At 37.7% G+C, this 26,404-nt stretch overlaps 1 protein-coding gene across 2 annotated transcripts in view; it reads right to left on the bottom strand.

Moving 5' to 3' along the window:
* Nucleotides 1–5,914: 5,914 nt before the first annotated feature.
* The window catches only part of LOC125255492 (galanin receptor 2a), a 79,411-nt gene continuing 58,921 nt past the window's right edge, over nt 5,915–26,404 (bottom strand). Inside the window, exons 1-3 of one of the 2 annotated variants that reach the window (XM_048170787.1) lie at nt 9,488–9,693; nt 8,026–8,251; nt 5,915–7,228 (exon numbers count right to left, since the gene is read on the bottom strand). In XM_048170787.1, the coding sequence (XP_048026744.1) occupies nt 6,487–7,228; nt 8,026–8,231 (948 nt within the window). In that variant the 5' untranslated portion in view covers nt 8,232–8,251; nt 9,488–9,693 and the 3' untranslated portion in view covers nt 5,915–6,486. Of the gene's footprint in view, nt 7,229–8,025; nt 8,252–9,487; nt 9,694–26,404 lie in introns of those variants that run through there. The other variant, XM_048170785.1, reaches the window with a different exon arrangement.

Below are 26,404 nucleotides of genomic sequence, written 5' to 3'. Positions count from 1 at the left end.
TGCGATATACTGCACATATACTGTAAGAGCTTCTGGTTGCATTAAATGCAGATGTTTAAAGTCACCATGAAATCAAAACTGACAATTCTTTTTTTTTTTTTTAAATTTATGTGTCCTCATAATATTTAATTAAGTAACTTACCCCCATTTGCAGCGACATCTCTTCTCTGATGACGTGTTTACTGGTCTGAGTGTAGGACAACCTGTCACTCACATGAGATTGACCAATAGCAAACCACAGCCATCCAATGATCCAATCAATTCCCAATGGCCAAAATCAAGTCCCACCCTATATTTTTTCTTGTTCAAAAAGCAGTTTCACTCAGATTTACGCCACAATAGGGAAGAAAAGACTATCACAACATCTGTTTCATGCCGACTTAAATAATTACAGGGTTATAGATTTAAAAACAAACCATGTAGATAAAGCACTGCATTTCATACACTGCAATAAAAAATGTATAAGCTATCAGTAGCTATGTTTCCATACACCTATTTTTATGCATGTTTTGGGATATTGCATAAAAAAAAAAAAAACATTGGAAGGAAACACCAAGATGTGCATAAATTCTAAAAATGTGCATAAAAACTTATTAAGGCAGATATATTTTAAGACATGCGGATAAACTAAGGGTACGTGTACACGACAACGATGTACTAAAACGTCCATGAAAATGATTAAAGATGCTATACATGCCCCGGCCAGTAGTTGGCGATGTCATTTTGTAAAGAAACACTATGCACCTATTGACTGAACACATAATACGCATGCGCATGACGTCATTGTTTTCACAAATTTGCGTTTTGTAGTTTAGTTTAGTTTAGTATTTCCCAGCAAGTGACGATTTTGTTGTTTTGAACGCATTGGGATGGAAACTTGCTTTATTCTCTTGCTTTATTGATTTATAAGTGTTTGATGCAATATTCCAATTTTGCGCACAAGTTAAATTCACATCTTTGGATAGAAACATAGCTAATGTGAACAATGTTTGCTGTGTCACAGACAGTGTTCTACAGCATGCCAAAGCTGACAACTTCCATGTAGACAACATCAACAGCTTTCATTTAAGCTGGATCTTCTCCTTCCCCTTTTGCCCCCAGAGAGAAAAGACGAAGGAGGCAATAGGAAAAAGAACAAGATTATCTCATCTGTACACGCTAAGGTGTGCAGTGGGCAGATGTGACATCATTACAGAGAGACACCCAGTACCCGCTATATTTCAACATCAGTTAAGTCATCTTATGCCCCTGAGAGGCAAGACAGAAAAGTGAAGCTTAATTGGTGAACTGTGACTTGACTGCAACACTAGGCAATCGCATTGTATTTTCAGGAGAAAGCCATTAAAAATTTGTGGGGGTTGGTAGTGTGAACATCACAAACAATTACAAACTAGAAGAGGCCAACTCACTGTCAGAAAGTTAAGGTAAAAAACTAGTCAAGAGATTAAACCTGAATACTTCACATGCCGGTTTTATTATAAGAAAGTTTTAATGCATAATTCTGATTTAATAAATAAAACAAAGATTATTGGCATATGTTTTACAAGAAAATATACTATTTCAGTCTTCTTCAAAATGTCAATTTTAATTCAGTGTGTTACTTGCCATTTCTTTGTAATTATTTGTTAAATGTAGCAATTTCTGAGTGAAAATAATGCATGCATAATACAACATTTTAGGTCGTTTAGGATAGTTTTGACAATGTGTCGTCTGTGTGCTAAAATGCAAAACTTTAAATGTTGCCATGGCAACTAACTGAAATAAATAAGTTTAAGTTTTAATATTTAATTTAAATTAATACTGAGTGAAGTGTTGTGTTTTTCATCGATAAACCTGCTGCACTACGTATAAATATGTCATTTTTAAAGAATTAGTTCACTTTCAAATGAAAATTACTCCAAGCTTTACTCACCCTCAACCCATCCTAGGTGTAGATGACTTTCTTCTTTCTGATGAACACAATCAGAGATATATTAATAAATATCCTGACGCATCCAAGCTTTATAATGGCAGTGAACAGGGCTCATGAAGCTGAAAAAAGTGCTTCCATCCACATCCATCCATCATAAACGTGTACTCCACATGGCTCCAGGGGGTTAATAAAAGCCTTCTGTTGCAAATCGATGCATTTGTGTAAAAAAAAATAGCCATATTTAACAAGTTATAAAGTAAAATATCTAGCTTCTGCCAGAACATCTTTCGTATTCAACTTAAGAAAAGCATACAGTAGTGGTCAGAATTATTGGCACCCTTGGTAAATATGATCAAAGATGACTGTAAAAAGAAATCTGCATTGTTTATCCTTTTGATCTTTAATTCATAAAATGAGTAAAAATCTAACCTTTCATTGAAGGAAAAGAATTGAAAGTGGGGGGAAAAAAAATCACATTATAAAATAAATGTTTTTCTCCAAAACATGTTGGCCATAATTATTGGCATCCCTAGAATTTTTCATGAGTAAAATATCTCATATATTCCCAGTCATATTTACATTTTTTTTTTAGCACACCAGGGTGATCATAAACATGAAATTGTCCAGCCATGACTTCCTGTTCCACAGGAATATAAACATGAGGAAACACAAAGGCCAAATTCCCGTAATCATTCATCACAATGAGTAAAACCAAAGAATATAGTTCTGATGTGCAGCAAAAGATTGTTGAGCTTCACAAAATAGAAAGTAGCTGTAAGAAAATAGCTAAAGCATTGAAAATCCCTATTTCCACTATCAGGGCAATAATTAAGAAGTTCCAATTAACTAAAGATGTTACAAATCTGCCTGGAAGAGGACGTGTGTCTAAATCGTCCTAATGCGCGGTGAGGAGGAAAGTTTGAGTGGACAAAGACTCTCCAAGGATCACAGCTGGAGAATTGCAGAGGTTAGTTGAGTCTTGAGTCTCAGAAAGCGTAAAAAAAAAAAAAAATCAAACAGCACCTACATCCCCACAAGTTGTTCAGTCGGTTTTCAAGAAAAATCCTCTGCTCTCATCCAGAAACAATCTCCAGCATATTAAGTTGTAAGACATGACTGGAACTTCAAACGGGACCGGCTTCTATGGTCAGATGAAACTAAAAAAAAAAAAAAACTTTTTGGCAGCAAACCCACCAGATGGGTTTGGTGCACGCATGGATAAAAAGTACCCCATGCCCACATTTAAATATACTGCTGGATCTTTAATGTTGTGGGCCTATTTTTCTGCTGGAAGTCCTGGACATCTTGTACAGATACATGGTATGATGGATTCTATAAAATACCAACAGATAAATCAAAACCTGACCGCTTCTGCTAGAAATCCTATAATGAGCCATGGTTGGATCTTCCATCAGGACAATGATCCAAAACAAACATCAAAACCAACACAAAAATGTGTCACTGAGCACAAAATGAAGCTTCTGCTATGGTCTTCCCAGTTCCCTGACCTGAACCCTAAAGAAAATGAGTGCAGTAAACTGAGGAGAAGCACCAACATGGAGCTGGGAATCTGAAGGTTTTGGAGAGATTCTGCATGAAGGAATGGTCTCTGATCTCTTGTCAGGTGTTCTCCAAACTCATCAGATGTTATAGAAGACGAATCAGAACTGTTTTCTTGGCAAAAGGAGGTTGCAAAAACGATTGAATAAAAGGGTGCCAATAATTGTGTCCAATGTGTTTTGGATATAAACATTTATTTCATAATGTGACTTTACCCCCACTTTCAATTCTTTTTCTTCAATGAAAGGTTAGATTTTTGCTAAGTTTATGAATTAAAGATCAAAAGGATAAAAAATGCAGATTTATTTTTACAGCCATCTTTGATCATATTTACCAAGGGTGCCAATAATTCTGACCACCACTGTAAGTAAAGCAATGTGAGTTATGCTTTTTTCGTAAGCTAAATACGAAAGGCGTAGGACATAGTGTAAGGGTTTTGAACTGTGAGAGGTTTACACTTTCTTTGTAAGTAGAATACGGAAGGCGGTCTGGCGGAAGCTAGACATTTTACTTCATAACTTGTTAAATATGAATTTTTTTTTTCCCAAAAACGCATCTCTTTGCTTCAGAAGGCCTTTATTAACCCTCCGGAGCTGTTATGATGGATGGATGTGGATGAAGGCACTTTCATCAGCTTCATACTTGTTAGTATCGCCCACTGCCATTATAAAGCTCGAATGCGTCAGGATATTTATTAATATATCTCTGATTGTGTTCAACAGAAAGAAGAAAGTCATCTACACCTAGGATGGCTTGAGGGTGAGTAAAGCTTGGGGTAATTTTCATTTGAAAGTGAACGAATCCTTTTATTGACCATAGGTGCAAATGTGATCTAAGAGCTCTGGCAGATGGGAAGAGTTTGGTCTGTTCCTCAGAAAAAGCTATCATGGATCATACAGATTTATGGTGCTTTTCTTGTAGATTGGCTCTATAAATCACCACCCACTGCTTTATTTTACAACCAGAAGCTTGAAGGCAAGTAAATAGCAACACAGTTTTCATGGTCTCACTCAGTGTTTCCCAACCCTGTTTCTGGAGGCACACCAACAGTGCACATTTTGGATGTCTCCCTTATCTGACCCATCTAATCTAAATGTGTTGGTGTGCCTCAAGGAACAGGGTTGGGAACAAGGATCTAAAGGACCAGATTTCTTTTGGGACACATTTCTTTTCTGACTGCCTTAATTTTCCATGACTAGCTCTGTGTCAAAAGGTCAGATCAATGTTTGGCTCCTGGTGAAGAGCTAAATTGGTGACTGGCTGCAATAGGACACATGGGTAGAGAGCCATCATCATCAGTAGAGAGCCAGAATTGCTTTTGCCACTCCACAGCTGTCCTCTGTGCAATGCCAATCCGTTTGACTGCAGAGTGGCTCTTCAAGAAGAACCGTAAGTATGAGAGACATTGGCACTAAAGTCTCCTGCACAACTGCATTTTGCTTGAAGAGATTTTTGACACACATGAAGGTCACTAAAATTAACATATTTACACTCAGTGACCCGTTTCTTGTTGTAGTATTACTAAAAAAAACAAACTACTTGCCAGAATGGCAGCAGCTGGTACTTTACAGAGAAGAGGTCCTCAGAAAGAGATGCCCTTATTCCCTTTTTAGCATATAAGCAGCGTCATGGGAAGTATAAAATAACCACAAATCTGGTTAAATAAAGCTGTTAAATGAGGCTGCAACACTGGGCTTTTTCCACTGATGGAGCGAATCAGAGAGCACATATTACCCACAAACTCACTAAGCAACAGCTGAGCCTGAAGCAGCTATACACGCAAGAACCAGCCAACTGGCACATTCCCAGTAAATCCAGATCCAGGGAGAACCAAGATAAGTGGATATTCTAGTGCAGATCTGTTTCTTAACAGCTTGACTGATGATTCTATACACTCTGTTGCTTAGAAATCATCACAAGGACCAACACTTATTTTCATTGCAGTTAAGAAACATTTATTTATTCATTAATCGGCTTGTTAATTCTTTCTAAGCATTTTGGTTGAGCCTAAGTTGAAGACACATTCAAAGCATTATCTTTAAAACTCACAACATGCTTGACAAACCCATAGACCTATAAGACGCAAAAGAGGTAGTGGTACAGATATACTGTATGTGAGACATTTTATATAATGTTGCAAACAAAGTCAACCTTTATTCTTTCAGCTGTTGGCCATGAAAGACTGTGAATGCAAACAGTTTTAGGAAATTTGCTATAGCTTTTTGAACCATTCATAATACATTAAAAATAGAATTCATTCATACAATTACTTGAACACCACCATTTAAATGTTTGGGGTCATCAAGAATAAAAAAAAAAAGAAAAAAAAAAAAGCAGAAATATGCAGCTTTGATAAGCATAAGAGACTACTTTCAAAAAATAGTAATGTAATGTATATATATATATATATATATATATATATATATATATATATATATATAAACAATAAATATGTTTTACAAAACCATATGACCACATGTGATTTAAACTAGATATTCAAAAGAATTTTTTTTTTAATCATAGAAACTCTTATATATCATCAACCCATACAACAGATCCTGTATAGCAATAACCCAAAAGGAGATTATGAGAATGGCAGAGAATTATTAAAGTGCCATAAATTCTAAAAATATGTTCAAATATGATCAAATTGTTATGAATGTTCGCCATGTGAACGTTTGAACCAAACAACTTGATGTCGGCACCGTCCTAATAATTGAATCTATTCGTACCTCCGGAAAACCCTACTATGAGTCACATTCACAAAACACAAAGTGACGAAAGCTGCCAACATTGACAAAACACAGACGCGAGAGACTTTACATTACATACATCAGTCACCGTCCTCATCAAGAACACAAAAAAGCTCTGCTTCCTCTCTACCTGACAACCTGTGCCTATATGACAACCTCTGTTATGTAATCACAGCTCAAATGCTGTTAAAAGCCACCGGAAAAGAAGAGTTTTATACTTTGGTGAGCGCTGATTTGACAGCGGTTGAGAGCGTAAGTGGATTATGTCACATTAAATGTCATGAAGGCACTTGTCATCATCTTCTTGCTACTTTTGCTCCAGAGGCGACCCCGGGTTGACCCATCGCTATGATTGGATCCTTCACATGTGGCAGCTTCCATAAGGCTTACCGTCTGCGCCGGCTGCACGGTGTGGATCCGGTTTACGACCCGGTTAGGGAACGCACACCCAAACACCTTCTTGAAGCCCTTGCGGAAGTGCTTAGACACCAGGGCGTACACGATGGGGTTCAGGCAGGAGTTGGTGTACGCCACCAGGTGAGAGAGAATGCGAATGACGTAGGTTGTGTGGTTGAGCGGGAAGTGGCCGAACAACACGCACAAGATAACCAGGTGATGCGGCAACCAACACAAACAGAAGAGCACGGCCACAATGATTATCATCTTGGTCACCTTGCGCTTGGCCTTGCGGGATTCCGACATGTTCTGCATGGGGTCCACCGAGGTCCAAAGGTAGCGGATGGTGCGGGCGTACGTGATGCCGAGAATGAGGACTGGGATGAGGTAGCCGAATATGAAGGTGCAGATGTCCATGGCTCGACGATGATGGATGTTCCACGCCGGGATGCAAAGGGTGGTCCCGTCTAGATCCATCTGCTGGTAGTAGCTGAGATAAGGGCTGGAGAAGAACACCGATAGCACCCATACCAGAATAATGGAGGTTAGTGCATTACGGGGTGTTCTTGTCTCTCTTGAGCGCAAGGGGTAACGAATGGCGAGATATCTGTTGAGAAAATGCAATCATAATACATCAATAATAATTAATAAATTAATTACTTATGTGATTATTATAAATGTGATTATAATAAATGATTTATCCATCCACATCATTATTTTTATTCATGTTCCCTCATAATCAAAATAACTCCCCTTCCTCCTTACATCAACATCTCTTCTCTGATGACGTGTTTACTGGTGTGAGGGCGGGACAACCTGTCACTCACATGAGATCGACCAATAGCAAACCACAGCCATTCAATGATCCAATCAATTCCCAATAGCCAAAATTAAGTCACATCCTACATTTTTTTTTTTTTTTTCTGATTCGAGCTATTTGACTCTGATATATACATCACAACAGGGAAGAATATATTTTTTTTAGCAATAAACAAAAAACAGTGCAATTCAGCCATTATTATGCACAAATATCCTTCACAGTAGAATGTTATGATTATATTCTGATTATATTAATCATTTAATTTTAAAAGTGCTTAACATATGTTAATCCCTAAAATGCATTATTAAACACAGCTCAAATTATGTTGGTTGTATTTTTGCATTGTTTTCAAAATAATACCAAAACAAGAGAATTAAAGATTATAACTATATTTGCATCACAGACTGACAAATCTGTTCTGATTAAGTGCCGTGCATGCTAACACTTTCCTTCAGTAGCCTACAGTTATTGCATATTATTATTATTGACTATATATAACTTCTCAATCAATTATGCGTTTCACGACTCGCTGAACTGGAAAGAAACGCGCGCACTGTTGGTGCGCAACAGGATGATAAACGTACCTGTCCAGAGACACAGCTGCCAGAGTAAAGATGCTCGCGTACATGGTCAGGAAGATGATAAAGTGCACAGCTTTGCACACGAAGGGTCCAAAAACCCACTCGTCCATGGTGTAGATGGTAGCCTGGAGAGGCACGCAGAAGACGATGAAGGAGAGGTCCGCCAGCCCGAGGTTCAGGATGAACAGGTTGGTGCTCTTTGTGTTCATCTGGCCGTTGCGGATGAGAACTGCGAGCACAAGACAGTTCCCCACGGTACCAACCAAAAAAATGATAGAGAATATGACAGAAATTATTACTGACTCAACTTTCCAGTTCGGGGAGAAGTGAATCTGCTGAGATGAGTTCATCTTTCATGCAGTTAAAACGTCTAAAAAGCTTCAACGCTGCATAGACACCATTTGGACACACACAAAGAACGTCTACGTTGTCATTTTTGCGCACAGTCCTATAAAAGACTCAAACACAACGAGAAACAAAAGGCATCTTCTATCTGGATGGTTTTCACGCAGGTACAGATGAGGTGAAGGTGGTGAACATCTGATCATCACTCCCATCACCAGCCTCCTCCCCTTATACTCAACAATTTATCAAGAACGTTTTATACACTACAAAACATTTATATAAATGAAAAGAACTATATATATATATATATATATATATATATATATATATATATATATATATATATATTTCTCATTTAGGCTATATAAATATTTGTGCTCGCACTCGTGCACGTATGAGACTGAGCGCGATTTGGGGAAGTTCTTTTTCGTTCTCCGCTTAGCAGTCATGTAAATGTTTGCAACAGCTTTGCAACATGTCGACAGATCAGGCAGGCACGTGCACAGGTAGGGCTCAACCTGTGCAGAGCACTTTTTGCCCTTACACTTCAAAGTGCCCATTTTTTGATGGTGGTGGTGTTTTTTTTAAAGGCAAGCACAATAAACCTCTCAAGAATCGAAAATGGGCTAATTTCACATAGACTTCAGCGAGACCATAGACGTCTTTTCAGCTGCCGCAATCTGTTTTGGCGCTCTTTGCGTGCGCCTCAGTTCAAGTAAAGAGGCAGCGCAGAATGCACATGAACCGATAGTCTCTTTCACTTTACTAGTTATATGGTTATAACACGGAATAGACATGACTGAACACGAACAGGTATGTTGAAAGATAAAGTAAAGTAATGTTAGCCTATACCGTATCATGTCACATGTAATTGCTCAATCAGTGTTTCAACCGCGAAAGATGACAATAGCCTAAAACAGCATGTCATATAGGCCTAATGTAAAAAAAAAAAAGGGGGGGAAAAAAGTAATATAACGTCACATTTACCTCAGAAAAGCTGTTCACACATTGGCAATAAAAAAGTGATTATGAATTTCAGTATTATGATCATGCCAATTTAAGATTGGTCTTCTAAGAGTTCACACTCACAGACATCATTTATCTATTGTAGATTCCAGACCTGCATCTGACAAGTTGTGTTATCATGGTGGTGCCTGCTGCTTCACAAATCCTCAATTCATCCCCATCATCTCTCTTGTGTTCCCGCAACAGATCACATATCATTAACACTGCTGATACCTACTTAAAAGTGCTCTAAGCGATGTCACGCGTTTTTAGGCCAAAACATTTTTTGTCACATACAGCAAACATCTCCTCACTATCCGCTAGCTGCCTGTCCCCTGAACACACTGTAAAAAAAAAAAAAACGCGGTCTCTGTAGTCGCCACAAGCTCCGAAAACGGCAATAAAATCAAACTGGTGCAGCCTGGACCACGAAACATAATAAACATGCTCCAGCCAATAACCGACAAGAATGATTTTAAATGCGCGTTCATGACTGTTTCAGGAAGCACGGAGGGGAGGGGGAGGAGGAGGAGGAGGGAGGATCTAGCTAGCCTCTGTTTTGTTTGACAACACTTCGAATGTCAACAGGAAGTTACTCCACCCAGGATCGCTTAGAACACCTTTAATGTAAACTATAGCGATGTTATATCAAAGACTATAGAATAACACAAGACGTGTCACTCGTATTGTTTTGAATGGGAGAAAGTGTAACGCGCAATATGGCGGAATAAGTCCCGCCTTCTAAATAAGAGCCAATCGCTATCTGATAAAATCATCGCGTCACTGCAGCGGCCGTTAGAAGCACCGGTTTCAGTCAGACGCGTGCCTCCGAAATGAGGAACAAGAGACGCGCATTTAGATATGCGCATGCGCATTAGCTTGATCCAGCATAAAAATACAGTTTTTTTTGTCATGATTGGAGCATTTGGAAAAAAAATTATGAGACAGTTGTTGTCAGATTTCATTGGTGATTTCAAATATGAAATTTAATCGAAAGCTTGGCAAACAGCTTTGGAGCTGCATGATGCCCAGAATGACCGAGATGCGTTTCAAAGATGGCCGCCGAGTGAAATGACATGTCTTAAAGGGACAGTGCCGCGTTAAGCCTTCTCGGGGCCCTGGGCTAACTAACGCAAAGGCCCCCCTCCCCCTGGACATCCATAATCGCGCGTCTTATGCAAATGAGTCCCAAGATTTTAATATAAATAAGATATTATCAATTTAAAGCATGCAGACAAAAATGGTAAAAACATTTCTAGGATTGACAACAACAGTACTACAGTAGGCTCACATGTGCTCCTCCATCATTATGACTTTGCATTGCTGATCTATGAAATGTAAAAATAAATAAATAAATAAATAAATAAAAAAAAAAGGCTTTTTAACAAGTCCCAGATTAAATTCGACCGATTCGACTCTGGCTTTGGAATCCATCATGCAATTTCCATCACATTTTATGTGCATTTTATTTCGTTGAATAAAAAGTATCCACCCCAACGAGTGTACGAGTTACATTTATTAACATCTCGTGCAGTATCTTAAAATGTGCAGACGTAGCCTTTTTTTCAGAAAACCAATATGACTCATTTAAAATTCTGTACTACTGACATTACTGCATGCATAAGTTTCAGAAACCCACTTTAAAAATGACGGTCAAATGCAATAGATCATCGTTAAGACATGGCATGGACCCTTTCTTTGTCAATTCACTTTCGCATGGGCTGTTGTACAGTACACACACGGTCCGTGCCATCACAAAAATTGGGCTGCACGCGGACGTCCGCGAACCCTCCTGATGACGAAAATTACGCGATGCGAACGCCAGAAGTATACCTTGGCGTTAAGCCCGTAATGGCGGGCAACCAACGTGCATACCCAGACGCTACGCCACTGTCCTGGTTGTATTCCTGCGTGCGTGTCCGCTGTGTCCTGTAACTCTTGATTCGAGTGTGACGACGATGCGTTTTAAAACGCAAAAGAGGATTGTAAATTTTAATTAAAAAGAGGATAGTATTTTAATTAAAAAATAAAAATATTGTGAATATCAGTCAGAAAGTGGAATCTTTACAACCCTTTTAGCCATGACTGCATGCACAATTCAGAATAGAATTGAGTACCTTATTGCTTTAATGCAATGGTTACTACATGTACATAGTGAAAATATTAAGAATATTATTAATTTATTAAGTAGATTTATTAATTGGATCTTTTCACTACTGTAGAAGATAGCCCCGGAAACATACCTAGAGCTAAGGTTAATACGTAATATCGCTTGTAAGTATTTTATGTTATAGCTCTTTTGTGTTTTTAGCACAACTGTAATACTGAATATATTCTAATAAAGTAATATAATAACAAATAATATTATTTATTTTATAAATTGATGGGCTAAAGTGGCAAAGATCCATTGTTTTTTCATTCAGTCCAATGCAGTCAGTGATATACACTCTTAAAAATAAAGGTTTCAAAAGGTTTCCACAGTGAACCATTTGAACATTTCAAGAAAAACTTCTTAAAAGAACATTTTAAAGATCTAAATAAAATATTTTCACTTTTAAGAACCTTTTGTGGAATGGAAAGGTACAGTGCTCAGCGTAAATGAGTACACCCCCTTTGAAAAGTAACATTTTAAACAATATCTCATTGAACACAAAAACAATTTCCAAAATGTTGACAAGACTAAGTTTTATATAACATCTGTTTAACTTATAACATGAGTGAGTAAGGTTAATAATATAACTTAGAGAACAAAATTTTCAGTTTTACTCAAATTAGGGTGATGCAAAAATTAGTACACCCCACTAAAAGTCTCTGGAGCAAAGCTACATTTTAGACTACAAATGTCTAATTTAACAAGAATTCAACCACAAGTGAGTCTAATTATTCATTACACAGGTGTCCAGCAGTCAGTTGACTATAAAACCCCTTCCCATTTCATGCTGTCAGCAATGGCACCAGAAATGTCACAAGTCCTGAGAAAGAAAATAATTTCTTTACACCAGAAAGGTGAAAGCTACAAGAAAAGCTTTACTTATCAGTCAGAATACTGTAGCAAAAGTGGTAAATTTTTTTTAAAAAGATGGAACTGCAACCATCTCACAGAGACGTCCAGGTTGTCCACAGAAGTTAACACCTCGACGGGAGCGTCTTTTGATGAGAAGGGTTGAAGAAAATCGGCATGCAAGTTCACTGCAGTTATCTAAAAGAAGTAGAAAGCCAAACTGGGGTGACTATTTCCCGTGACACAATACGGCGTACACTGCAGAGGAATGGCATGCATGGGTGCGGTCCACAAAAGAAGCCTCTCCTAAAGCCCAGGCACAAAAAAGCCCGCCTAGAGCTTGCCAGGGCCCATGCTGACAGAGATGAAGACTACTGGGACTCTATACTCTGGAGTAATGAGACCAAGATAAATGTTTTTGGAACTGATGACTTCGACACTGTATGGCGTCATGAAGGTAAGGAATACAAAAAAAAAGAAATTGTTTTTGTGTTCATTGATATATTGTTTAAAATGTTACTTTTCAAAGGGGGTGTCCTCATTTACGCTGAGCACTGCATGTTAAAAGTTCTACATGGAATCACAGATGCTAATAAAAAATATATATATTTTTAAAATAAATATACAATATTTAGCATTACATGCATTCTAAAGAAAAAGTATTAAATATTCTATTCTATTGATTTTATTCTATTCTGTCCTCTGATCGCCCTCTAGAGGTAAATGAACAGAGTGACTTTTTTACTACAAAAAAGTACAATCCCTGGGTGAATCACATCAGATAGGAATACTTTACATTTGCATAGTGAATTAATCTATGTATCTATTTGTGATATCTGCAATGCCGTACCATGAAACACAAACAGTAATGCTCAATCATATCCCACATATCTGTTTCTGTGTTGTATAGGAGCTCAAGAATCAAAGTTGCTGTATCTGACAGAAGCTAACTCTGTAGGTCTTGGTCTCTGATTGCTACAGGCAGAACTAATATCCTACAGTATCCCTTTCATCTGTCGTTCATCTCATCCTGGACCCAGAGATTTGACCCAGTTCCCTCAGAAGAACCCCATTCAGCCAGACCTGCCCCTGTCTGAACCCCACCATCCTTACAGTGTGAGTCACATTTTTCCACTGCTACACATACACATACACTCGTTACTAAGTTTAACCACTGCTTTTTATACCGAGGGATTTCCAGGAGACAGAGCTGTCTAGATTCAGTGGCATTATAACAAGAGTTTCAATTACCGGTAGCTGATAAAACTGATCGGGTGAGAGTTTTGGAAAACTTAAACTGGATTTGACTCACACTATGCCTGATATTGCATAGCCAAGTCACAGAAAACACACTGGATCCAAGCAATCTTTTAATTACAAAGTATGTATGTACAGAGTTACTTTCTGCATATAAGTTTTTTTCTTAATTGTAATATCAGTTTTTGACCTTTTGATTTGCAGAAACATGTATGCATGAACATGTAAACACACAAGTTTACCACGAGAGGGCAGCACTTTCACAAAAGATGATAAAACTGTGCCACTGGAGCAACACAAAACAGATGCTTATGCAGTTTTAGGCCACACAGGACTATCCACCTGTTGCTATGATTCAGTTTTAATATATCTTACATATTTGCATTAGCAAATGAGGAAGGTATCAAATCATAATTAAGTTCTCAAACATCTAATGTTGCTTCAGAACTTGATAGAGGACAAACTGCACATTTTAAAATGCATAAATCAGCACACTTCATCAAAGAGGTTTCAGTAAAATGAACCAAAACAGAAGAAACATTCACACTCAGTGCATAATCTTGCTGACCTTTTTTTGGTATTTAGGGTATTAATGTCATTAATATTTTAAACATTAAATTAGGTAAAATATAATAATACTACTTAATAATTACTAATATTATTAGTTATGTCTGCATATTTAATTGTTCATTATTTCAATTCATCACTTAACTCTTTCCCCGCCAGCATTTTTATTTAAAGTTGCCACCCATTTTTGATAATTTTGACAAATCTTTCATGGCGCCCAGAATGCTTTGTTATATGCTATACATCAAAGAAGGAACATAGCCTCTGCTTTTAAAAAAAAAAAAACAAAACAAAATTACATCACATCACATTATTTTATAGTGCATAAGCTTTGGCTGCATCCGAAATCACATACTTCCCTACTATATAGTAGATGAAAAACAGTATGTGACAAAAGAAGTATGTCTGAATTCACAGTACTCATAAAAGAGTATGTACCTACTACTTCCGGTGAGATTCTGAAGTGTTCACACAACGGACACTTTACTATCCCATGAGGCCATGGAAGAGGATTTATGAATGGCAGTGAAGCGACACATCTGACGCTGTACTTGACATGACAATGACAACATGGCATATATAGTATGTCCAAATTACATTCATACTACACACATTCATACTATTTAAAACATACTTTTTTAGCGATAGTTAAAGGTGGTATAGAGGATGTTTTCGTCGACTGAGTTTTTGAAATGAGCGTTTGAAATGATACACATTTTACGACTAGCTAAAACATTCTGACTGTGCTCAACATACAGCGATTGTTTCCTGCTCCTGAAGCAGATTTATATACTTTCACATGGAATTTGAACACCGACTGTAATCGCAGACTGAACGCAACTGGCTCTGACTGGACGCGTTTGAGCGCGATCAGTCATAAGTATCAATTTACATTCATAATCGGCCTTACAATCGTTAAGCCGCGCACACACTTAGTGGATTCATTATGTCGGACTCACCTCATAATCTGCAGTTGTTACTCCTGTCTCCTGATAAAAACATTGCATGCGGCGCATGTAGTGTGGAAATTTACTAGAGCGCGCAGCCGCGGGTCTCTCACAAGGAACGTCATGGCAGTGATTGATAAGCCAGAGGGCCAATCCGCGCACGTCTCTCACAATGGCAGTGATTGACAAACCAGAGGGCCAATCGTTTACGCGATGATCGCGTAAACGATTGGCTGATGTTTTTAAGGCCCTACCTCGTGCACAGATGATGTATATTAATAATATTCCTTTCAGTGCACCTAATAAATAGTCTTTTATCACTTAGTAAAGACAGTTTCAAGTAATATTGCAAAAATGTATAAAACAAAACATCCTCTTTACCACCTTTAAGTAATTACTTTTTCAAAATAAGTACCTACTCAAGAGAATATGTGGTTTCTCACACAGCCAATGCATTTATCACTTGTTTCTGCTTCTTCTTCGCCTGTGTTTTAATCCAGAGATTCTGTACTATTTCAGAAGATACAAAATAGCGCCCTCTACCGTATAACAGTGAAAACAGAGTTCATTTCAGTGTCATAATACTGAAGTAACATTTCTGAAAAAAAAAAAGAAAAAAAAATGGTGACTAAAAAAGAAAACACCTCCAACAGCCTATAGTAGGCTATATGTAGGCATGTGACGGTATCAAATTTTCATGTTGCGATTTATTGCTGAAGCTTTTATCACGGTATACGGTATTATCACGATATTGAAATAAGTTGCAAAAAAAGTGTTGTCATAGTATAACTGGTTTAAGAACTCTTTTTGTAATAACAAAAAGAACTCTGAATGTTTAAATACAATAATACAATACACAAAAAAATATATAAAGTAAAATTTTCAAACAGATTATAATGCAAAAGAATTAGGCTATAAAGAACAACAGGAAACACTTTACAATAAGGTCTCATTATTTAATGCATTAACTAAGATTGAGCAATAGCTACATTTGTTACAGAAAGTATTAGTTTTTGTTAATGTTAGTTAAGAAATACAATTGATTATTGTTAGTTTTCTCTCAGGTCCATTAAATAAGCTCTTTTGATTTTAGTAATGTAATTAAACAGTAACTAAGAAATTAACATTAACTAAGAATATTTAATACTTTATAAGTATTTTTATTGTCAGTTTGGTAATAATGAATTAAAATGTTAACTAATGAAGACATATGTTTCAAACTTTTTCTGAACAATACCAAATAATCAGAACATTTCTAATAATTAGGGCATGAGGTAGTCCAGACTAAAATATAAGGTTTGAAAATAGACTTTTAAGTCTTAAAGTATTTGGTGATGAACAACATTGAGATTACAAAAAAATTAATGGCTGTTTGAAGCATTTTAAAAACTTAACTAGCGCAGTTGCTTTGTTTGCGCGGTTTCCGTGGTAACCGCCGCATTCTGCTGTTCCATCAGCGCCCTCTGCTGTCAGAGAGTGAACGTGCACTTTCATTCAGCGAGTTTCCTTCACTCGTTCCGCCATGTGCTTTTCATGTACTTTGGGTTTGTTTACATCTGAGCGCGTGTTCTTTTGACGCAGAATACAGCAATGTTTGCATTTTATACGGTTGATGGGTAAAGTATTCTTAATTGCATTATAAAAAAATTAATAATTGGTAATAAATTATTATTTACGGTATTTTGAAATGCCCACGATAACAATATCGTGCATGTTCATTATCGCGATTTATCGCATTACCGAATATCGGCACAAGTCTAGCTATATGTGTCCATTCATGCTGAAGGTCCATTCTCTCCAGACTCTGTGCTGGTTGGTTGCTACTTCTGAAAGAAATGCCTGAAATATCTGAGTGTTGAAAGTGGCCTAGGATGCCTCTGTAATGACTTAACCTTATGTTGGTGGGTCACTGTCAAAATAATGACTACTGCTTTCGAAGTCAACTAAACAGAACTCCATTCATTTGGAGAAAGCGAAGAAAAACAGAGGAAAAGGAAATTTTTCCCTTCCTTTCCTCTGACCATTTATCACTTTCTTGTACGTTCTTTACGTCACATAGTCTTTTTCAGAATACTCGCTGTCTGTTTTTGGCTACGGTTTTGCCGTGGCCTCCAAGTCCCAGTGATCCTTGAAGAATTGAGGGTTCTATATTTTCCGTTGGTCATAAATTGGTGCCTGCTTACACAACTGTTATTGCTATGAGACTCTCGTATCAGGTGAGTCTGGCCTGAATGACCCCTTTCTGTGCATTCTCACTAGCGGAAATGACACAATAGGCTGTGAACTTGTTGCTCTGGTGGGCTTGGCGTGTTCAAAGCTGCTGGGTGATATTGGGGTAACAAGAGCTGACAGCTTCATGCTGGCCACACATGGGAATATTTTGGGGCCCAAATGTGTGTCGGCTGGGTGTCTAAGAAAAGAGACACTATGGGAAGTGTAAGCTCTGCACATCTAATCTGCAATAAGAAATTCAAGCATATCCTTTTTGGAAAGCATAAATAAATTAATGAATAAGCTAAATTTGGCCTTACGGATTATTTTTGAATGCCGAATCATGGATGTTTACGTTACTAAATGTGGTCGCGCAACAACCAGCCAAAGACATTTAAAAAGTGCAAATATCTTACCATCTGACATTGGGTCTGGGTTTTTTATTTGAATGATACTGATTCTAAAAATCCTTAAAAAATTTAAACTATGTCAGTGTTATTTTATTTTTTATTTTTTCAGAAGAATTGCATCGACACTATTGAATCTACGCCACTGTTGCAAAATCTAAAATCCCTGAGTTTGATGGCAATGTTGCAAATTAGATTTTTTTTTAAAAAAAAGGTGCGTACCGTGACATAATGCCAAAAAAACATGCAACAATAACATACAGTGTGACCAGTGTAGTCTGATTTATGAACAAATGACTTGTGTGAATCTGTAATTTTTTGTGAATCACAACCAGTGTAGTACAATTCATAAGGAAATGACTCTTTTAAGTATATCTTTTTAATGAATCATTAAAAATACTCAGGATATGTTCTTGTCTATCATTCTTCAGTTGAAAAGAAAGAAAGGTTTTTGAGGAAAACATTCCAGAATTCTCCATATAGTGGACTTCAATGGGGTACAACGGGTTGAAGGTCCTAAATTCAGATTCAGTGCAGCGTCAAAGCGCTCTACTCAAGTTAAAAATGTATATACTTTTTAACCTCAAATGCTCGTCTTGAACTAGTGTCCACGACTTCACGCATTACGTAAACATTTTGGAAAAGTCTCACGTGACGTAGGCGTAAGTACCGAAAAACTCCATCTCATTTTCTCCTCCAACTTCAAAATCGTCCAACATCGTTGTTTTACCTTGTTTTTGTGAAGGTCGTTTGACTTAGTGTTAGCATGTTTGCTTTGTAAACACGTTAGATCAGTACTTCCCCCTACGTCACACGTGACCTTTACAACGTCATTACGTAATGCGCAAATTGGATGCTAGTCCAAGACGTCCATGACCAATCGTTTCGCTAGATAAGACTCTTATTCCTCGTCTGGGATCATGTAGAGCGCTTTGAAGCTGTACTGAAACTGAATTTTGGACCTTCAACCCATTGTACCCCAGTGAAGTCCACTATATAGAGAAAAATCCTGGAATGTTTTCCTCAGAAACATTCATTTCTTTTTGACTGAAGAAAGAAAGAAAAACATCTTGGATGACATAGGGGTGAGTAAATTTTTTAATTTAATAAAAACCATTACGCCTATGGAATATCTGCACAATATCTGTGTGTGTGTGTGTGTGTGTGTGCAAAAGCCCAAATGAATCAGAAACATATCTGAATCAAAAGCTTGTGATTTAACATTAATCTGTCAAATGTTTATACCCAGCCTCATAATCCAGAGCTCTTGTGATGCCATTGAGCAAATCAGAGGCTTTTAAAATCTAATGTACAATATTTTATTCTGTCTATGAGGTTGTGCTATTGTTCTGCATGCCTTGCATCTTAGGAAGTACATAACATGGGCTGCATAATAGTCACTGTCAGACTCTTAAGTAATGGTTTGTGTGTGCTGAGGCTGTGCGCTCTGTGCAGGAAGTTTTATTTCATCAATGGCTTTTTCATGGAGGCCCGCCAGAGCCAAAGCGGTACGGACATGTACGGACATGTCCATAATTGTAACCTTATTTAGATTGACTCAAAACACCTGAGAACCGGACTCAATGCAATCTTTAAATGGGCAATCTTTAAGTGGAAGTCTTCTGTATTTATGTAATATTTAAGAATCCAAGAAAGTTATGCACGTTTTTTTTCTTTCACAAACCTGGGTTTCGTAAGGCTCGAGTTCTCTTCATCCCCTGAAATGCCTCTTTCCATTCGTGATAGCCTCACATGTTATGAATAGCGTGCGTTTCTAATATGTGTGTGTGTGTGTGTGTGTGTGTGTGTCTAGTGGATAGCGTCACTGCTTTGGGAAGGGGGCTAAAGGAGTGTTTCATTATAAACCTGTGCCATTAAAAAGCTGCTGGCGAGATCTGGCTTTTGGCTCCTGCTCAAACTTTCTTCCTTTTATACATATTTAGTGTGTGTGTGTTTGTGTGAGACTGCTTAAGGACCCCTAAGTGAGACCATTACACTACGACCTGATAAGAAATTAATTTATCAGTTTGTAGCGCTTTCGTTAAGCATCGTAAATCAACGTGCACTGTGTATTGACCAAAGCATGTTGACGAAGTGCATTTGTAATGGAAAAACATGTATGAATTATAGCGGTAAGATATCACAAAAAGCGTTCAGTTGAGACGCAGATGATCACGGGTCAGAGACTCAGTTTGTGCTTTTATTATTTCAATCTGGAGTTCGTCTAAAATACGGACAAGAGGGGGTGAAGTAAGAGCTAAACTTAGATGTTTGTCTCACTTTTGCTCTTCGTCTGTCTCTTTCACCTTTGTTTGGACGGTTTCTTAGAAGTTCAAAGGTCGTGGAGGTCAGGTGGCGGTGCGTGCAGGTGCTTCTGGGAGTTTGGGAGAAGAAAGGGGGAGTGTGTGCAGGCAGCAGAACCACAATCACGCAAGCTGCGTGTGGTTTGGCACTGGCAGCCAAGACCTCTCACTCTGCGCGTCTCAGACTTTCTCCCAGGGCTATCCAATCTTTTCTCCATCCTTCCACTCGCTCCGCCGGCTGCTGCCTGCCCTTGACTCCCAACCACACACAAATGGTTTGAATAAAAGACCGGCATGACTGGGCCATGTCTTCTGAAGAAATCCCAAAGAGTAATAGTTTACTTAGCCTAAATACCCCCGATTAGACGAATTGAAACATTGTTGTTATGCGGTGGAAACTCAAGGACCCACTGGCCGAGTCTTTTAACCCCATTCCGGAACGGACCCAGCAATTTCCTGTCATAGGTGAACCACAGGTTCTGGTGAACTTCAAACAAACAAACAAAAAAATTCCAAAAGGAACGGCAGCATCAACAAATCACCTCAATGAAACTCCAAAACATGGATGGTGAAAAAGGCACAAGTTACATAAACCACATCCAAGTTACACAAAACAACAACTGTCCGGTACTGCCTCACTGAGCTGAACATCTCGTAATATTTTCCTCCCATATTTACAATGCCTTCAGAAGGATTTCAGCATCTCTAATGCTTCCTGAAATTCAGCTTCAGTTCTTGGAGGAGGATTAGATAAACCGGAGATTGGCATTTGACTCTAATAACTAAGCATTATACCTGTTTGTAAGGAAGTACTGTGTTTTGAGGCATTTCGCCTTTATTTACAGGATGTGTGGAGTGCATACTGGAAAATAGAGGTGGGATCGGGACCTGACCCAGGTCAGACACAAACTTGGGTCTCTGAGAGCCAGCAGCTCTTATACATGTTTTGAGACTAATGTATCACAGCCATTTTTCCCTTTTATCTACATTTATTTATTTATTTATTTTATATAACTTGAGTGTAATTTTGTCATGATCGTGTGAATGGAGTCTTCTGGTTAATGCAGTGCAATCATGTTATTGGTCTGCCATCACTAAACATCTAAGATCAGTTTTTGAAGAAATTAAAACTTTTATTCAGAAAGGTTGCATTAAATTGATCGAAGTGTCAGTACAGTCTTTTACATTGCTACAAAAAAAATCTGTTTTAAATAAATGCTTTTGAACTTTCTATTCAGAATCCTTAAAAAGTATCTTGGTCTCCACAAAAATATTAAGTTTTTTAACATTAATAATTATTAGAAATGTTTCTTGAGCACCAAATCAGCATATTAGAATGATTTCTTAAGGATCATGTGACACTGAAGACTGGAGTAATGATGCTAAAAAATTAAGTTTTGCCATCAAGTCATTTAAAATATGTTAAAATAAAAATAAATATACAGTACTGTGCAAAAAAAAAGGTTTTAAGCCAGTTATTTATTTATTTTGCTGTAGTGTGTCAATAGGAAATATCCGTTCACATTTCCAAACATTCATTTTGCCATTAATTGTAATAATCCAGTGAGATTTTTGAATACACAAGGAGTCTGACAACAGCCGGTGCTCCACACAGTGATCTGATCTCACCATCATCGAATCCGTCTGTGATTACATGAAGAAACAGATGAAACTGAGACAAACTAAATCCAGAAGAACTGTGGCCGTGTCTCTAAGATGCTTGAAGAAACCTGCCTGCAAAGATACAGTACTGTGAAAAGTTTTAGGCACTTGTGTAAAAACGCTGTAAAGTGAGGATGTTTTTAAAAAATACTTTTATAAATAGATTTTATCAATTAACTTATATTAACTAAATCAAAACGATATTTTGTGTGACCACCCTTTGCGTTTAAAACAGCTCTTGTCCAGGTACACTTGGGCCTCATTTTTCAGGTAGCTTTGGAGGCAGGTTTCTTAAAATCTCTTGGAGACACGGCCACAGTTCTACTGGATTTAGTTTGTCTCAGTTTCATATGTTTCTTCCTGTAATCACAGACGGATTTGACGATGGTGAGATCAGATCACTGTGTGGAGCACCGGCTGTTGTCAGACTCCTCGTGTATTCAAAAATCTCACTGGATTATTACAATTAATGGCAAAATGAATGTTTGGAAATGTGAACGGATATTTCCTATTGACACACTACAGCAAAAGATATAAATAACTGGCTTAAAACCTTTTTTGGGGGGTGAAAATACTGACGTGCCTAAGACTTTTGCACAGTACTGTATATTTTAAATTGTAATATTTCACAATATTGCTGTTTTTACTGTATTATTGATCAAAGAAATGAAGTATGGAAGCTTGTTTCCACCACTGAATAAAAATAAAAAGGTAATTCTGACAGAAAAAAAAGACTTTTTTCTCAGAATTGTGATTTTATATCTCGCAATTCTGACTTTATAACCCGCAATTGCATGTCATAAAGTCAGAACTGCGAGATATAAATTCGCAATTCTGACTTTTTCTCAGAATTGTAATTATTTATCTCGCAATTCTGACTTTATAACCCGCAATTGCATGTCATAAAGTCAAAATTGCGAGATACAAACTCGCAATTCTGACTTTTTCTCAGAACTGCAATTATATATCTCGCAATTCTGACTTTATAACCCGCAATTGCATATCATAAAGTCAGAATTGCGAGATATAAACTCGTTTATGTAAAAAAAAAAAACAAGTTAATACAACCAGCCATCCTGGAATTCACTTTTCAAGAATACCCATCTCCCATCTGCACAGCTGCAGATGCCGCAGACAAGAGGTCATTTTCTCCCCAATCAAGGTGATTGAGGTTCTATTTCCAGACAGGAGTGCTTTGAACTCTGGATGCCATGGCTTGAGGGCATGCTCTGCCGCTGCACTCAGCCAGCTAAACACTCTCGTTTAGGTGCGTTTGGCTGCCAAGGCTGAAGCTGGAAAAATGCTACAACGCATCTCACATATTTAAAGGGAGAACGGTTGGAAAGAGCATCTGGATACAGCACATGTCGTCAAGACCTGGCGAAGCTCGCATGCATATTGGGCCCTTCTGTGCCATTAACCACCCTCTGCATCTCCAGAGACATGAGGGCATTTGAATTCCTTCTTTGCATCAAGGTCCACAGGCTGTTTGTGAAAGAATTACATCACCTGGGAAATACTTAGTTCACTCCACATTGTTGTCACTATGCTGGCCATTACCAGAGAATATAAAGAATGCAGAGCCTCTTATAGTGATGTCAAGTCTGCAACAATGGACCTATTATATATTATTCAAATCTATATTATAATATATTCAATCTATATATATATGATATTAGATAGATATATAGCTATATTCAAAAATAATACACCGATAATGGTGCATTATCTCCCTTTTTTCACTTCAGAGTGACAGTATATATAACCTTTTTTTTTTTTTTTCTGAGGCAGAAAAAAGGCTCCCATATTCTTTGTAATAGGTGAATTTTAGGAATATTTTTTTCCACTGAGTTCTCATATCACACCTTTAAACACACACACAAATGTGAGTTTGATAGCAATGTAACTAACACTTTTATACAAAGCAAATAAAAAGACAGCCAATCCCATTAGTTGCTAGTAAAAACAAACCTTTCCCTGCACACATATTTAATATAAAAATAAATTATTTTGATTAATCTGGAGTACTACTCATTTTCATATTTTACAAGCACTCTGTCCTTAAATCTGTGTATGTGTGTGAGATGGACACAACAGTTATGGCAGCACCTTACTAAAGGTTATTGATGCTTTGGTAAACAATGTACGTCATACTCGATGAAAAGTTTCCATCAGGGGTGGTTTTTCATTACCACTGTAACAGTGTAAATAAATAGTGCTCACACACTATTAGAAAAGCTCAGTTCATCTCCAAGAAGAAATCCTGAGCAGTATGTCTACAGTCAAACTGATTTAAAACAAAATTACCACTAGTTGAACACTAGGTATGCACACTAAAGCAAAGAGAAGTAGCTTACTGTTCCACCAAAACTATCTCATAGTCTGTCAGAGCTTTTCCCGATCCTCTTTATCAACCTTGAAGCTCGGTTCAACTCTCTGACCCATCAAGACTGTCACTTCACCTGAGGCAGACTAAAATTAATCTATTAACCACATTCTAAGAGCTCTCCAGAGCCTCTAATATAGATCGAGAGAGCCCTTTGCATGCCTTAATTTCCTCGAGGGGAAGCAGGGCTTAAAGTCCCGGCAGACGCAGACTGATTTTCCACTGTTTTAATGAGAATGACAGAGAGAGGGGAGACCACGAAAGGGGTATTTATAGAAACAGCTGGAATGTGAAGGGCTAATTGTGCTTAGTCTATTGCTCCCTTCATAGTCTGTTCACCATTACAGTGTTTTTCAACAGTAAACGCCGAGAGGAGAGATACCTAGAAGAAAGGTATCTGAGTAGCATGACCTATTTTCACCCACACTGATAGAGAAAAAAAAAAAAAAACATTGTCTGGTCTAAAGCTAGGCAATATTTCTTGCTTTAAATGTGAAAAGATACGGGTTCAGAACTCACTTGTCCGATAAATTTAAGCCTGGGTTAAAATATTGATTTTCCGATTTCATGATTTTCATTTTGACTCCTAAATACCAAGATCGATCTTTTACTTTTGAGCAGTGGCGCACCCCGCTACTGAATCTATGTTGCTGCCAATGAAAAGTTATTTTACCTGAATTTGCAGTCCGAAGTGAATGAGTTCACATACAGTAAAAGGTGTGCACTGCAAAGTAATGCCAAGAAAACGCGTATTTTCACCTCTTCCAGAGGTTCTGGGAGTCTCCTGCATATTGATAGCGGCCCACTGTCACCCACAAATTATATATATTATCCAGGAAAACAAGTGAGCAAAAGAGAAGCCCTGTTTCCACCTGCATTGATTCGATCAGAAGTGGTCAGCCAAGACGCGTTACCGTTTACACCATATATTATCATGTGTTTCTAATTCATCTCCTGTGACCACTTGCGTTTGGATTTCGTCAAAACCCTCCTCACTTATTTTGTCACACTCTACATCACTTTCACATGCGGCGCACAAATACTATTGAATGAACGAACTCTTGTTACGCAACTTACTCGGATGAATATAATAAAGACTAATGTGTGGTGCCATCTCCCGGAAATTAGCTTTTGCCGGTTGAGATGTCTGCGGATTTCGGTTGCACCCAACATAGCCTGTGAACCGGTTCTTTTTAGTGAATCAGAAACATACAGTGCAACCATGTTGAACAATTCACAAACAAAAGAATCTTTTGTGCCAGTTTATTAATGGATTTTCAAATATCCTCTGAATCAGTCTGAATCCATCAGAGCTGTTATTGAATCAACATCAAGTTTTTAATACTTCCAGACAGTGATTAAATATTTTATATTTCAGGAATATTCTTTCTTCAGCATGTTACATTATCACCTTTTATACAGCAATCCTGGTAAAGTACTGTAAAACTACCAGAATGACTTTAGTGGTAAATGCACAAATATGCTGTTCACACAAGCAACAGTGTTCTGACTTTTTACCGGAAAGAGAACATTCACACATCAGCACCAAAATACTGCTAAATTCTGTGATGTCAGTCATCAGAAATGATCTTCAAATCCTGCGCTGTTGTCTTCATTCGCCCACATGAGGAGAAGCACTTCAGTTTCACTATCTGTTTAATTTGACAACATTTTTTGATGTCTGAGTGCTCTTAAAAACATGAGACATGCATAATAGTATCCAAATGCAGAGCCGCAGCGCTGATGAGTGTAAAAAAAGGTCAAGCATGACACGTTGAAAAAGCTGCAAGATGTGGCGCAATGATCAAATATGTCCATCTAGTGCATATTTACATAGAAAAACTATTAAAAAGCAGCTGAGTTTAAAGTAAACAGCGCGGAGTAATCATGTAATCTCCATAAGAACCTTATGATTGGCCCAAAGCAGACTTCTTTCTCACTTTGTACATGCTCATAATCTTCATTCTGCGTTCACACACAGCATCATACCAGTAATTTACTGGTAATGTTACAACTTCCCTTATTGGTAAATTGCCAGAACCGATTCATTTGTATTTTTAATAAGGTCCTGTTCACACATGATCTCTTAATGGTAATTTGCCAGTGATAAAGACTGTATGTGTGGAAGGGGCTATTGTTATGTAGTGGCAAATAACTGTCTTTATGAATTAAAACCCTTGTTTATTCAGAAATAAAACAAGTGTGTGAGTCATTGAATCATTCTCTCAACCAATTTGTTCAAAAATTCACTGAGTCATGCAGGAATGCATTGGTGGAGCAGACCAAGTAAC

This window comes from Megalobrama amblycephala, linkage group LG20 (genome assembly GCF_018812025.1).
Source record: "Megalobrama amblycephala isolate DHTTF-2021 linkage group LG20, ASM1881202v1, whole genome shotgun sequence".
Classification (NCBI taxonomy): Eukaryota; Metazoa; Chordata; class Actinopteri; order Cypriniformes; family Xenocyprididae; genus Megalobrama; species Megalobrama amblycephala.
Note: the sequence above shows the minus strand (reverse complement) of the source record. Positions and strands in the feature narration are given on the sequence as shown.